At 34.1% G+C, this 15,497-nt stretch overlaps 1 protein-coding gene across 1 annotated transcript in view; it reads left to right on the top strand.

Moving 5' to 3' along the window:
• The first annotated feature begins 366 nt into the window (after positions 1 to 366).
• Positions 367 to 15,497, top strand: part of UBR1 (ubiquitin protein ligase E3 component n-recognin 1) — a 55,840-nt gene continuing 40,709 nt past the window's right edge. Inside the window, exons 1-8 of the mRNA XM_009887972.1 lie at positions 367 to 542; positions 2,394 to 2,472; positions 4,641 to 4,751; positions 10,367 to 10,497; positions 11,024 to 11,162; positions 12,818 to 12,880; positions 13,210 to 13,333; positions 15,366 to 15,473. Coding sequence (XP_009886274.1) covers positions 367 to 542; positions 2,394 to 2,472; positions 4,641 to 4,751; positions 10,367 to 10,497; positions 11,024 to 11,162; positions 12,818 to 12,880; positions 13,210 to 13,333; positions 15,366 to 15,473 — 931 coding nt within the window. The remainder of the gene's footprint in view (positions 543 to 2,393; positions 2,473 to 4,640; positions 4,752 to 10,366; positions 10,498 to 11,023; positions 11,163 to 12,817; positions 12,881 to 13,209; positions 13,334 to 15,365; positions 15,474 to 15,497) is intronic.

Here is a 15,497-nt window from a genome sequence, read left to right as displayed (position 1 = left end):
ATTAGTTAGTGCATGGGTTACTCTACAGTAGCATAGAACTTGCCAACTCTTGCCTCACTGTGTTTTAGTAGATGACTTCAAGGGAACAGAGGTTATAGTGGTGGATACTGAAAGGAAAATAGCAGAGAAATTCTTGGGAAACCATGATTTCTTGGGTCTTATTGCTTGCAGAACTGACTTCTGATGTGGAAAAGAATTTTGGATTCCCAGTAGAAGTGCTTAATCCTATTTTCTTCAAATTTATTTATTCATTTATGTTTATACATGGGTGTACTTGTCTTGCAGTGGTGCGATGAAAGATTCAACTTCCAAGCTACGTTTTTACAGTGCTTGGCAAAACATGTGCCAAATATTTACTCAGCTGAAATGGACCCCTTGCTGGAGAAACAGGAAGAAATGGTCCAGGCAGCAATATTATACCCCCTGGAATGTTATTTGTTTGGGGAAGACCCAGATATGTTCCTGGAGAAACTACAACAGAGTGGAACCTCCCAGCTCTGTGGGAAGGTGTTCAAAGGAGGGGAGACAACATACTCTTGCAGGTAAGGAAGTAGGCATGTTATCATGAATGTTCCCATGTGAGATAATGCAGCAAAATGGTTTAATAAAATTAGTTGCGCTGCTAACTAGTCATTGCTTGTGTCACAGGAGGTCTTTGCTTAACTGACAGTGGCATTTGTTTCACATTTTGAACCACTTTAGAGTGAGGAAAATTGCATATGAAAAGTGGGCTCTGGCAGAGAAATGGGGAAGGAAATGGAAAGGATAATAAAGGTACTGAAAGCCATTGATTAAAAACATGGGATGATAGGGTGTGAGTGTGGGGTCTGTACCTGAACTGAGGGAGAACAGGCATAAAAATCTGTGTGCTCTACAGTACTTACCCTTTCAAAGTCTGAAACAGAATCCAGCATTTCTGACCATCATCAGTCCTTTGTTTAAGCAATAGCTGTGTGACCAATGGTTAATTTTTTCGCCTTCTTTCTCATTCTGGAGTATATTAAAGATGGCAGCCCATTAGTTTGATAGAATTTATTTTATTAATTCATGTAAATATGAACGTATTAATATTATATATTAATATTAAAAAGCCAGAGGTCTTTGTAGTGAATGTAAAGATTGTAACTGTGGTGGCAATTCATTAGTATTAATATGGTGCTATTGTCATAGTTTATTGTAGTTTTCAGCTTATTGTAAAAGCCTAGAAAATGTCATCAGAAATATCAAAAGACTATTGTTGAGGATGAAGAATATTATTATGGCTTAAAAATCCAGCCTTTAGAATTTAGGAAATGTTAAAATGAAACCTCTTTGTAAACTTTATGTTTATGAATTACACTGTAAGGTTTTAATCGATCACATATTCTTCAGCTTTTTCTAGGAATAAGTTAATATTGTGTATGAAAGGAGAATGGTCTTTGAAGAAGTCCTTAAGTGTTTGCTAGAAAGTGTATAGTGAATGTAACATTGGATTGTACGAAGAAAAAGGATGGTCAAGGCAGTTTAATTCTGTTTCTACTTCTGCAGAGTTCTTGTATGATAGTAGGAAAAAGATGATTTTTGGTAATAAATGACTGTTACTGAAGTATTAAATTTCTGTAATGATAATCTAAAGGTTGGAAAGGAAATTCATTCTGTAATCAGAATTACCATACTGTTCTAGTCCTTTACAGTAGCAAAGGAGACTTGAAGTAGATGTTGAACAATGGTATACAACAAAAAACTTGATATTAAACACCTGCCATCCACATTTTGCATAGAATGAAACCGCATTTAAAGAAAAAAAACTGACCATATTTTAGGGGAAATAAAGCAATGCAAAAAAGCATATTTATGTGGAGCATAGAGAAAAATGGAATTAAATTGCCTATGAGTGTAATTCTGGATTTTCAGGTATTTGAGTGCATGACTGAAACTGTTGAAATTACATTTCAAAGTATAGAGTCTTTGGCTCATTTCATAAAGAAATTCTCCTTAGATCTTCTAACTGTTTTAAAAGTTAGAAGTAGAAACATAATCTAGCAGAAGTGTAGCAAAAGTTTCATTAGCAAACTGGCTGCAGTAGTTGGAAACAATAATAAAGGTTAGTTCAGAGTCATCATGCTTTTTAATAGCTGCTTATCCTTAGCAAAACCAGAAATATGTTATCAACAAGTTTTGAAAGTGGAAATCAAGCATGTTTCTGATAGAATCTGATATAATAGGTTCGAGTACATGGTTCAAGCCTAACAAGATTGGCTTTCGTCTTCCTTCTGTCACATGAAGTAGCTAATGTTTTCATAATTTGGATCTGTTGTTAATCTCAATTATTTTTTCAGAACAGCATTTTCTTTTGTGTGTGAAATTTCATGTGTTTGTTTTAGAAACTTTTCCACTTACCGTTTTTGTTGCAGAGACTGTGCAGTTGATCCAACTTGTGTACTCTGTATGGACTGCTTCCAGAATAGCATTCACAAGAACCACCGGTACAAGGTAGAAAAATTTTATATTAAGAAATTGTACTTGTAGCTTTAGAGGAAGATTTTTTTTTTTTTGAGGATATGGTAAACTGCATATAGACCATTAGTAATTTTTAATTTAAAAAAATCTGGGTTTTACTAATTATTTAATTCTCTCTCATGTTTCTAACTACGTAAAACCTCTTTTAAGAATAGTAACTTCCTATCTCATTCAAGAGCCAAAGGTAAGGGAATGTTTATGAATGCATACAATTGTTACTCTCTGACAATATCACAGAAGTGTATGTCAGAGCAAAAAGCTGTCACTGAAAATGACAGTCCTGTCCTGAGTTCCAGTCAGTACTGTTTGGAAATTGAGAATAAGTGTGAGTATACAAAGGCCGTTACTTCAGCAGTTACTGATGCAGTCTCTACATTTCCAGTCTGTTCCTCCGTTTAGATTTGCATAAACTACTTTGTGCTTAGTGTGAACTATGATAAAGTTAAAAGAAATGTTAGGCATCAATTTTTTATTGCGGAGGTTGTTCTAGAATTGGATCATCTTTCTGATATCCTTTTGATTCTCTTTGAGCCAAATCTATGTTATCTCTGAGAGATTCCCATGCTTTAAATAAAGAACGATATTTCAAATAATTCTTAGCTAACTCACTGCTTAAACCGTCATCTACTGTTTCCTTCCGAGGTCCCCTTCTTTGCTTGTCCTCTTCACTGCGAACGCGGCAATTTCAGCAGCCTTGGAAGCAGAAATGGAAAACAACATATTAAGTGTAATTTTTAAAGCTGATCTAAATGCTGCAGGAAGCAAGAAAATGTACAGAAACATTATTTATTCAATTTAATTAACTTTCACAACCAAAAAGTGGGCTAGATTTTTATTGCAGATATTCCTTCTGTTCATTGATGTGACATCCATTGAAGAGATTTGTCTTACTTGTATTATAAATTAGTCCTAAGTCCCCTTTAAGTGGGTACGTTTCAATGAGAGATGGTTTAGAAGAATCTCAAAATTAACTGGGACTAAAATACAAAATTCTGCGCCTCTGTATAAGTTTTTGTATACTGATCTGAAAATGTATTGTAAATATTGATTCAAAGATGGACAAAACTACTTAGATAATGCAGATATGACTTCCATACACACATGCACGCACACATGCGGTTTACAGAGAGGTAAGAGGAAAAAAAAAAGAGAACCAGGGAAAGAAGACAATAATGATTATACAGCAGTTTGGAATTACAGCTGGGCTGAGAAGCTGTTGTCCTTTCCCTGTTTTTCAGTAACTTCTTCAGGCAAAAATCAGCCCTGGAAATAGGTAGTCAGATGGGAGCAGATTTGCTGCATTTCCATTTTAAAGATGCAATCTACAGCATACAGATTATGCTCTTCATAGATCCATAGAATAATTTAGGTTGGAAGGGACCTAAGGAGGTCATCTAGTCCAACCTCCTGCTCCAAGCACATCTAATTAGATCAGGTAATTTAAAAATGTTTCAAGTAAATAACAAATTTTTGCATGTCTTTTTATCGGGCCAGTTAGTGTTTTTATAATTATTTTAGGATTGGGGATTTAGAGTAGGCTAAGGATAATTATTTTTGCCTGAGTTTTGTCTGAATTTTTTTCCAAAATGGTCAGAATTTGTAATGCAAAGTTAAAGTTGCAAGAATGTATTAGATGTTGATTATATCTTACTTTCTTTGGTTAGAAGTGGAGCTACTACTAAATGTCTGTTCAATATAACATATTCTTGTTTAGATTATTTTCAAACTTCACCAAATAATTTGTAAAGAAGGCATTAAGCACCTTTGCTATAATTTTGCTCATAAATCCAGAAATTATTATTTTGCCATTTATGAAGTGCTTATTGATCAGTCATAGGCTTTTTCACCTAGTTTCTAGGTAAATTTGCTTAAGACCTGCATACTTTTTTGCAATGGCAACTATATTTCCTCCTTTATTTTGTGCTTAAAAAGTTTACATTTTTCTCCCTGCTCCTCTGATAAGTCTCCTTTTTTCTAAAAAAAGAAAAAAAATGTTTTGGTAAGTCCTTTGGTTATGCAGTGACTCTTATATATTGTACGTAGGTATTTATACTTGTGTTTGACTTAAATAATGCCCGTTTCTGTTTTTCTCCTGCTTTTTATGTGCCTGTTTCATGACTGAAATATATGTTTTTTTACAGATGCATAGCTCCACTGGAGGTGGATTTTGTGACTGTGGGGATACAGAGGCATGGAAGGCTGGACCACTGTGTGCTAAACATGAGCCTGGAGCATCAGGTTCTGCAAAAGAAGTAAGAATATTGCTTAAAGTGAAAGAATAAATATAGTAAATATTGTCTTTTTTTTAAAAAAAAAAAGTTCTTATTCCTTTATATGAAAGTATGTACATTCATGTAGCAGGTCCAATTGAGTTGAATCAGGATTTCCTTGGTCGAGGTGTTTGGGGTCAAACATATATATTGGACATCCTTTGTCTCCAAAAATAAAAAAAAAGGGAAAAACTAGAAGAGTTCCATCTACCTGTCTTGTGCATTTCTGATTTTGATTAGGAATTAAAATTGCAGTCTCTCGCTCTTTTCTGTGCTATGTGTATTACTCAGTTTTTATTTACAAATAGTTGGTTTCCCAGTGGTTAGTAGATGTTTAGATACAGTACTTGAATTTAATAATATTTTCTCTTTTCCTCATTACTGGACAATTTTCTTTTGTCAGTTACTTCAGGTGTGTCATCTGTCACTATGACTAAAGTCCCCGTGCTTTAACCTCAGGATGTCTCAGGCTTATTCTACTACATAAAGCAGCATATTAATGAGAAATATGCCATTTTATAAGTAGTTTTCAAAACGAATGTAGGCGTATCAGTTGCTTCAGGTAAAATTGTTTCTTCCAAGTCCTACATTCAAAGATAATCAGTACAAAAAAACCCTTACCATTTGTCATTGCAAATAGACCTTTAATTCCTCCTGTTTGTGTTGTTTTTTTGGTGTTGTTTTTTTTTTTTTTTTCAAAAGAACTGTTTTTTATGATCTGGCAAAAAATCAAATGGAAAAGAAATAAAGAGCACTGGTCTTACAGAAAAATGAGATGAAGTTTTCCTTCACTTGTTCATCCTTCAAAAAACCATGAATCTTAATGGATTTCAGAAATAAAAATAGTTGAAGCTCCAAGAAAGGGTCATCTTATTATGATTTGCAGCTCGTCACAGTAGTGTTCACCTGCTTCTACTTCAGTAAAGTCTATTCTGCTGTGCAATGCTTATCCCTGAGTACTGAGCCATGTCGTATATATGTGCGGCTGATACCTACATATTACTTATGAAAACCTGTAATCAAAAGAACCAAATAGTTTCCACAATATTAGAATACCCCAAAATAGCTACGGTGTGATTAATTTTACTGTTGTCTGTCGCCATTGCCACGTATGTGTTCAATACGTTTTCCAGCATGTTCTAGAGGTACTTCCAGATTAAGAAACTACCACAGTTCCTCTTTCCTCATGTGTTCTGGAGGAAAATAGGTTTGTTTTTGTTTTTGTTTTTTTTTTTAATTCCTGGTACTGTTGATAAAAACATACGTGAAGGTAGAGAACTTGTGTGTCTACCAGCTTCAAAGCCACCTTTGGATATTATGGAAAACTAATATTACAAGATGCTCAGTATCAGACTTCTAGCTGATTGCTGAGAGGTCTGTATCATATCATGAAGAGAATTTAGCAATGGTCTGAAGACAGAATGTTCAGGTCTCAGTTGAGCATTAAGCGTTCTTCCACTTGAAAATTAGGTGTTTCCAGCCAAAGCATCTCAGTTGCTCCTAGATAAGTGATGTTACTTATGCCTCAGGTGACCAGTTTGTCCAGTTTATCTTGCAGGCAGTACCTGGCATGCATTATGGATTTCACCTGTGATGGCTCACAAAAAAAATCACACCAATACCTGGATGAATGTAGGCCTATGACGCACATTAAGAACTTTAACAAAGAGATTCTAAATGAAATAGATTGTATCTCCCAGGTTTAAAATTTAGGTCTCTGTGAGATTTTCTAACAGTTGTTTCAGCACTTTACTTTTGAGAATACTGTTATTTTTTGGTTCCAACAACTGACCAGAGTTCCTAAAATGGTTTATGCAATGTTTACTTCCCGCTGGGGAACCCGTTTCTCTGCAAGGTATAGATTTTGATCTCGCAGATCTGGTATTTGCATCTGTGACAGCATAGTCTGCTTTTTACCTCCCATTCCTTTAGAACAGCTTTTTCATAACAATAAAATAATTCAAAACAAAATGTTGGGAAAAACACCCAAACCTTTATCAAAATTTTACCAAAAAGCTGTTTTACTCTTGTTAAAATCACACTATCTGAATTTTGTGGGCTTTTTTCAAAACCGTATTCAAAGCTTGAGAGGAAACTGCATGCATTTAATCCACAGCATTTTATTTCTGTTTGGATGAAAATAAGCTGCTCAGAATATTGTTCAGGTCATTTGTATCCAACGTAGGTAAGGTTAAAGGGTAGATCATATCAATAATGACAGCAGGTACCACAGTATTTCTTGGTTTTAAACTTTGAGAACTGTAATCATACCTGTGATGATAAGGAAAAGGGGAACTTCCCTCCCATGCTTCTTTGAGTAATATTTCTATTCCAATCTCTGATAAGTTCTTTGGTTGGTTTGCAGTGAATCTGTTTGATTGTCACGTCTGTCACGGAGTTGTGCAAGTCCAAAGCTGTGTTACAACTGCTGTCAAATTAACTGGGACATACTCCCATACCTGAGAGTCCGGAATGATAGAAAACATATAATTAGACAATTACTTGGATTTGAAGAAGTAGAAAGTTACTACTTATAATGGTTCTTTGTTGTCAGTATATGTAGTTATTATACAGTCAGTATATATAGACTCTCCAGTAAAAGGGCAGAAGTACAACCACTACAATAATGAAATGGATCAGTATATTAATGTATACTATATATAACTATTTGATAGATTGCATTGCACGTTTCTGTTTTTATTAAAAGACTTGTCTGTCAGGGATTATTTATGATGAAGACCTCATAGTTTGTTCTCTTTTTTGAAAATCAAGGACACTCATAATGTAGGAATTTTCTCAGCATATAATGATTACTGAAAGAAATGAGTTGCAAAGTGCATTTGGAACAGGCATCTTGCATATTTCTTTTCCAGCATGTTTTCTGATAGTATAGAAGTTTATCACGTGCTTGTCAAACAAAAAGCACTCTTTTTGGAATGATTCTGACCAGTGTTCCTTTAATTACTCTTAAGTTCAGAGGATATAGCATGCTAGGGTGTTTATAAACTTATTCTGATCAGGTAGGAGCAAATAAGAGGATACGTTTGCAGTATGATTGTCTGCTGTGCAGAACATGGTAAAAATGTGCTTAGGAACTGGCAGCTGTTTTTAAAAGGTAGATTAAGTTTAAAGTTTGATCTACGGAACTACCTCCTCTTAATAAAGAGCCCTTAGTAGAGGACAGGTTTCAATCTGCAAGATGAAAGATAAGCACCAGAGTTTTTAGCATTTTGAGGTGAGCATTAGTAAAATACAGTACTCTAATAAAAATCCTAATTAAACCCTAGTTAAAAAAGAAAAAAGTTTCATAGTGAGGAGATTTTTACAAAACTTGTTGGTATGTAAGTAATATGGGGCTCAGAAAAGCAATCCTTTGTTTTAGAATCTCCAATCCAGGCTTTTAGGAGTCATCCATTCCCTATTGATTCTAAATTAATGTCTTCACTATGCCAGAAATATAAAAATCATTTTGCCTGAATGTATCCTTAATACTGGATAATTTTAAGAATTTGTGTCTGCGATGAGGTAAAAATACTTCCCAGGCACATTTGTTTTATAAAAAAAAAAAAAAAAAAAAAAAAAAAAAAAAGAAAAAAAAGAAAAAAATTTGGTTGTTAGTCATTTTTAAACTTTGATATCTGAACACACTTTATTCGTTCTTCCACAATAACGATGTTTGAAACTTTACCCGAAGCTTAAATAATTATACGTTTTGGGGCATAGTTCTGAGGAATTTTTCTTTTTACCCTTTCAGTTTATGTCGGATGTATCTTAATTTCACTTTACTGTCACTTCTATTAATGTGGATACCATTGGAGGTGGCATTGCATCATTTAACTTTCCACTACTCATATGAGTGCAATCCCCACTTCTAATAATTTATAAATAGTTCGGTGTGATTTCCTTTGATTTCTTCTACAGACTGAAGGACAGCAGCATGTTTTATTACAAGGTTCTTGTTTGGAGTATCTCTATACACAACTTTACATTTCTTCCAGCTCTGTCATTTTTGCTTAACATATGTTAATGCTTAAAAAGCCAAACTCTAAAGAAACACTGGGGAAAAAAATAGTGTATTTACAACTGGGTTCAGTTAGATTATTCTTAGCACTTTAGGTTTTTTCATTCTGCTCCAAACTTTAAGATAATGATAGCTTTGTCAGTCTGGGGAAAAAAAAATAATTAGCCGAGACATTTACTTTCTTAATTACCAAGATCTACCAGAGGTTTGTCCAAAGTTAAGTATGTACACACAGTGATATTTATAGACCATGATTTCATTGGCAGACATTTTAGATTGTATGTTTGGATCCTAATTATTCTTCTAATGCTTAACAGGTCAGAAAACGATTGTTCAGAGCTTTGGAAGCAATTGGCCATGTTAAGAGATTTTTACTTCTCTTCCACTACATTTTTAGCATTTCCATCACATGGACACAACATGATTTTACTTCTTTTTTTTTTTTTTAAATGCTTCATAAATGGATAAATGTGACTGTATAGTTGATTTAAGGATTTTTGAAAAACACGATTCTAAGCTATATTAAACACATCGCTCTTTCTGTGCTTTTATATTTAACATCTGTCACATTGTGTATTGCAGAGTTGAGTGCCCTTAGTGTTTTGGGATAAAAAGTCACCTGTGAAAAGCTTTATTCTTGGAAAGGATTCTGTGTTTCTCATCTTTTCTCACTCTGGCAAACACATTCAGATTTTGTAGTCAGTTTGGGTGATCCTAAAATTATAGGAAACTATGTGTAAATACTGTAGAAAATATGAGCCTCTGTTTCTGTGTCATATTTGTATATAAAATGTCTGGATTCGTTTGTGTTACGTGGAGTATGGAAAAGGTCACTGGAGCCTTTGGATGAAAGGCCTCTTTTCACACGATGTCATTGCAATGTATTGATGTCTTGTACCTGAATATTGATTGCTTCATTCTTAAGTGCAGATTTGGTAATGATTTTCTTTGTTTATAACCTTTAATTTCTCTCCTGCTTAAATGCTTATGGAAGGGATTAATAATGTTCTATGATATAGACAATTCACTTAGTGAGCTTTATCTGGGTGGATGGGAAATACATCAGTTCACAGTGATATTTTTGAATGGTGTCTAAATATGGGATGGGATCTCTGAGAAGAACAGTTAGGTTCTCTTGGATGATTCTGTTTAAGGAGTGTCACAAATGTTTGACAGAATACCTGCACAGAAAAGCAAGCAATGCAGGGGAATAATTTTGGTCTGGACTGCAAACTTTTAATATCATCAGGTGTACAGAAAGCTGCTAACCAGCTTAAGTTAAGTTTAAAAAAAAATAAAAATAATTGAAGTTTCCTAATGCATTTGGTGAGGCCTTTCATAGTCTATTCCAGGTGAAAATGTGATGCATATAAAAAGGTAGATGAAACTGTTGGAATACTACTGAGAGCCCTTGGGGTAAAATAATTTTGAAGAGAATAAATTAGGTGAGAATAATTTGCTTGAAAATAACGAGAAGGCTCTTTTCCTAAAACAAATATAGTAATAAGTTATTTGACCAACCCTTTTTTAATTTTTAAGTTTCTTTTCCATATTAATATTATCTCATGTTTTACAGAATTCTGAATGTCAGTTGAATGAAGAAATTATGGAGCACTCCAGAAGAGTGTTTCCCTCAGTGATAAAATATATTGTAGATATGCTTATATGGGAAGAAGAGAAGGAACTGCCTCCAGAGCTCACAATTAGGTAGGGACTGTTTCCAACTTTCTCTTCAAGGCATTAGAAACTTCGATAATAATTTTGCCTGTGGAATACTTAAAATCATGCAACTATATTAGTGCCAAAATCCCTGTAAACAGCACTGTATCATTTTTGATTTACAATTATATAGAGAAAAGCTTTTGATGCTTCATGGAAAAAGTAGTGTATAACTGTGCTCCATCAAAATGGAAAGAGACTGTTGTGCATCATGTTAAAAAGACAAATAGGATCTTTAAACAGCAGAAAGAAGAAATAGTAATGGAATAATCAAATAACTTAAAATGTCTTTTGTACTTGGTACATGATTTCTGTGGCTTATTCTGGTATAGATGGTGGGGAGATTTTGGGGTGTGTCTTTGACATGAAGAACACGCTTGATTTTCTTCTGTAATTTTTTTTGTGTTTGACGTTTCTCTCAAGCTGGTGAGTGAACTCTTGCTTGTATTGGATAGGACACGATTTATAATTTTACTTTTATTTATATGATGATCTGTTTGCTTTTTCCCAGTAGAGACAAGGTAGACAGCTACTACTGTGTCCTTTTCAATGATGAACATCATTCTTACGATCATGTCATCTATAGCCTGCAGAGGGCACTTGGCTGCGAGCTTGGCGAAGCCCAGTTGCATACTACTGCCATAGATAAAGAGGTTAGTGCATTCTGTATATGGGAGAAAGTAACTGTTTGATCGTTAAGTAGTGCTACTTTAGTCTGTTGATCATACAGTCTTTGTTTCTGGGATGCTGGAGCTTCATGAGACAGAAGGACAGAAGGACATGTTGCAGAGTAGCTGTTAATCAGCACTTGCTTCAAGAAAGTTTTTTAAAACTGAGTTAATTTTTTTCTTTGTGGCAAAACCCAGTTTCTTGAGAAAGGGAAGTTGCTCCTTTCCTGTTTTGCATATTTTCCTTACTTTTTTTTTCTTCTCGGTTGAGATTAATGTTTTATTTTAATGGTATTTGTCTGAAAAATACACAAGTCAGCAATATGCATACTTAGTTATATTTAGTCAGAAATGTACCTTACATTTTGGAAGAGTTAGTGCTCGTTCTTGCTCAGGCTTCATTTGAAAATCTTAAAACTTCAAATTAAAATCTTGAAACAAGCAAGAATCCATGAAAGAATGTGGGTGAACCTGACAACTTTGCTACATTTTTACATTTTTCAAATTAATGTCCCATGTAAAGACCTTACACTAGTAATGTAATTTTTTTTCCATTGGGTAAAAAAAACCCAACAAAACAAGCCCAAAACATGATCAGTGTTTGAATTATCTTAATTGAAACCATATTTTTTTACCTCACGAAAGTACAAAACTTGCATGGTTGCACATGGAGAAACTTTGTCTATAGCTGTATATGTATTTGTTGTATATTTACATATAAAACATCTTAGTAATATTAGTATCCTTTTTTAATATGTAAAACCAGTGTTTTCTTTTTGTGTTTCTCTTTGTTCAGGTAATGAAAGTTTATTTATATTTAGTTAGTAGTGTCAGTCTTATGTAATTACAAGGCTTGTCCAGCAGTTGTAGGTTTTTTTAAAATACGTATATACATGCATGCTTATAGAGTAACTTCTAAAGGTTTCCATTATGAAGGTTCCTTTTGATTGAAACCTGAATTGTAGAACCAGAGTTAATCTGATATTTAATCTGATATTTTGTTTTACAAAGCATCTGCTACAGCACAGGACTAGGTTATATTGTTTTAATTATAACAGTTCGACAACACACAGCTACTTCTCTTCCTGTGTGAAATTCTGCTGTGTGGAGAACTTGTTTTGGAAGTCCCTACCTCTGATTTCCTTTGAGTGGAATTTGAGGTCTAAGCTGTACCAGTTCTTGGCTTTATTGAAAGAAATATCAAACCCATGCTTATAATATACCCTGCTATTTCATACACAGAAGTAAGAAATAGTAGGAAAGATTATGGAAAAGCAATTCAGGATGAGTGTACTTTGTGCTAGGAAGAGAGTTGATGTAGTTTGTATTTAAACTACTGTGCAGAAGTCCCTCTCATCTATTTTAGCCTGTACATGAATGTTCCTTATCTAATAATATTAAGTTACCCAGACTTTGCTTTGTTGTTCTGTTGTTAATTTAATTAAAATAGTTTGGGTTTTTTCTTTTTTTCCTAAAGGTAATCATGTTAATTTGGATTTGCCTCTAGATGTCTAAAACCACCGTGAGTGATGTTGGTCACTGTTTTTCTTTTCTGTATAAAAAAACATAGCAAGGATCAGGCTTGTGACATTTTGGTTTCGTTTTATATTGGTTTCATGCTTAATATTTTCTTTAAAAAGGGTCGTAGAGCTGTCAAGGCAGGACATTATACCTCATGTCAGGAAGCAAAAGAAGAAATCAAGGTAACTTCCTAAAATATTTTTTCACTTAAAAACCAAGCAAGTCAACCTCATCATTATTAATACTGAAGACTTATTTGTCTGCTGTACAGTTTTTAACTTAGTACTTCCATGCTTTTATACCCTGCCTGTGAACTTTATGAAATTGAATTTATCCAATCACAATTGCTATAGACAGATAGATATCTTCAGAAATAAAATGTTAAACTGATTCCTTTTTTGTTAGCGTTTGCCATTAACATGTGCTTGGGAGAGGTAATGGGTGGTAAAGACAAATATGAAAATTCATGTTATCTTTATTTTATATCTACTAATATTTACCTGACTCCTAGAGGCATTCTGAAAATGTTTCTCAACGACCGCTTCATGTGGAGGTTCTGCATGCTGATGTTATGGCTCACCAGAAGTTTGCCTTGCGCCTTGGTTCTTGGCTGAACAAACTCATGAGCTATTCAAGTAAGCATAACTGATTTTTGTTATAATAATGTCATGTCAGTATTTGAATGACTAATTCTGTCAAAAAAATGTCTTTAGCTGTACTATATATGATATTCCCTTATTAAAATACTTTCACATTCCTCCTACTTAGTAAATAAATAATACAATAGTATGGGTGCCAATATCCATCAGTATCATTATGAATAGCAGTACTTTTCTGTTCCTTCTTGCTAAAATAAATGCCTTTCCCTGCTTGAGCTCTGTCTGATTCCCTAGCAGTTTTATTATTCTCAGTTTCAGCGTCATGCACCCTATTTCAGTGACAACTTTGCTTAAAAGCTGCTTTCCCCAGTGCTGGTGGAAAGCTGCAGAACATCTTCATCACTATAAAGCATACATCCTCTGCTTGAATTAATTCCTGCTTCAGATTTGATAGCTATGATTAATTAGATAGTGTCAGTAAAACAAACAAATAAAAGCTTTAATATAAAAAATTTGTCCAGTAGTGGAAAGTGTGTTTTAAGCTTTCAAACATTGTTCTGGTGTTTAATGATGCTCATGGTTCTAAATGTGACTTCTGGACCAATTGAATTTTGAGTTCTGTTACTGGGTTTTGTCATGCCTGTGTTTTCCCAAACTAAAGCCATTATAAAATTTGTTGTCACTATACAAATGAACATAAAGCTCTACTCTTTGCTTTTTCTCCTTCTTGACAGGGTAAATCCATTGGTCTGCTTTAGCTTCTTTTGTAAGCTTGGATAATAAAATTAATTTCTTTTTTTTTTTTCCCCTGAAGACTTACTTTCCAATCTTTCTCTTGAAATACATATATCGGAATTGTACCTTTTTTGTAATTCTTTACAGTATTTTATAAATTTTAGCTTTCTGTTCTTTTCAACTTTGTTTATTTCACTGATGGTATTTTCTTGCTGGTCTGAGTTCCTTAGACAGTTCTTTTAATTAGTACAAATTTTTGTCTGTGGTTTATTTCAACGTTTCTAGTGAAAGTTTGGGTTTTATCCACGTTTTTCTTTCTAGATAATTTTTTCTTATTTTCAGTTTTATGAGATTACTCTGTTTAAAATGCCAACTGACAGCTAATTATTCATCTGTTGACTGTGTGAGTATAGACGAGTTGGTGCCAGTGCCCCGGCAAATCCCCAGAATTACAGGTTTTTAAGCATTACCTTTTTAGCTGATGAGATAAGCTAAGATTAAACAGGATTCTCCCATGTTGGGTGTAGCATTTTGGGTTAGGAAATTGTTATAGGTTAACTGATACTTTAATATGTTTTATGAGAGTCTTCAAGCGCAAAGATTAAAGTTTAACATTCCTGTCCTTATTCTTCAGGATTGTATACATAGACACTTTAAAGGCCTGATGTTCTGTACACAGCTGGAACTTTTTGGTGGTCTGGTGGTTCCTGTTCTCTTCCTGGTGTTGCTTCAAGTGGGAGAGTACTGATCAAGAAGCATTCAATACTATTTATTTCCAGATTGTCAGGAACTTGATTCATGACGCTCTACTTTTCATTTTGAATTAGTAATGTAAGAGCTCATTTCTGAATGTTAGCAACCCATGGGTGACTGTGATACAGTGATCCCCCAAACTGCTTCACCAAGTACTGTATTTACTGATAGGTGCAACAAAATATAAAATAATATTCTGAAATTCTACAAAAGACTGACTTTCAGGGCCGAAGGCAGGGACCAGTGTAGACTTGCCTAGCCTGTGCATTTCTGTGCTGATATGCTGAACTCCTCTTATGGATCTGCTTTGCAAAGCTGTCTAAATGCTTTTTATTTTAAAATACTCTTTTATATCACTGGATTTATTACATAAAGTAGGTAAGAATAATAGGAAGGAGTTAGTAAGGGGAGGGTGCGTGGGAGTATGTTTACTGAGAAAAAACATTGTTAAAAATAATTCATTCTTAAGTGCCTTTTTTTTCCCCTTAAAGAACAGAATTCTGTAATTCTCATTTTGTTGGCTCATATAATTTAATTTATTGAAGCATTCTTGTACAAATGAATAGTTTTATCCCTATAGGTGACTTCCGCCAGATCTTTTGTCAAATATGCCTCAAAGAAGAAGCTGGATCTGAAACCCCATGCTTCATAAGCAAGTTGATGCTATGGGATGCAAAACTTCATAAAGGTTTGTGTATCCATGTTGCTGTAA

This window comes from Charadrius vociferus, unplaced genomic scaffold (assembly GCF_000708025.1).
Source record: "Charadrius vociferus isolate BGI_N301 unplaced genomic scaffold, ASM70802v2 scaffold337, whole genome shotgun sequence".
Lineage (NCBI taxonomy): Eukaryota > Metazoa > Chordata > Aves > Charadriiformes > Charadriidae > Charadrius > Charadrius vociferus.
Note: the sequence above shows the minus strand (reverse complement) of the source record. Positions and strands in the feature narration are given on the sequence as shown.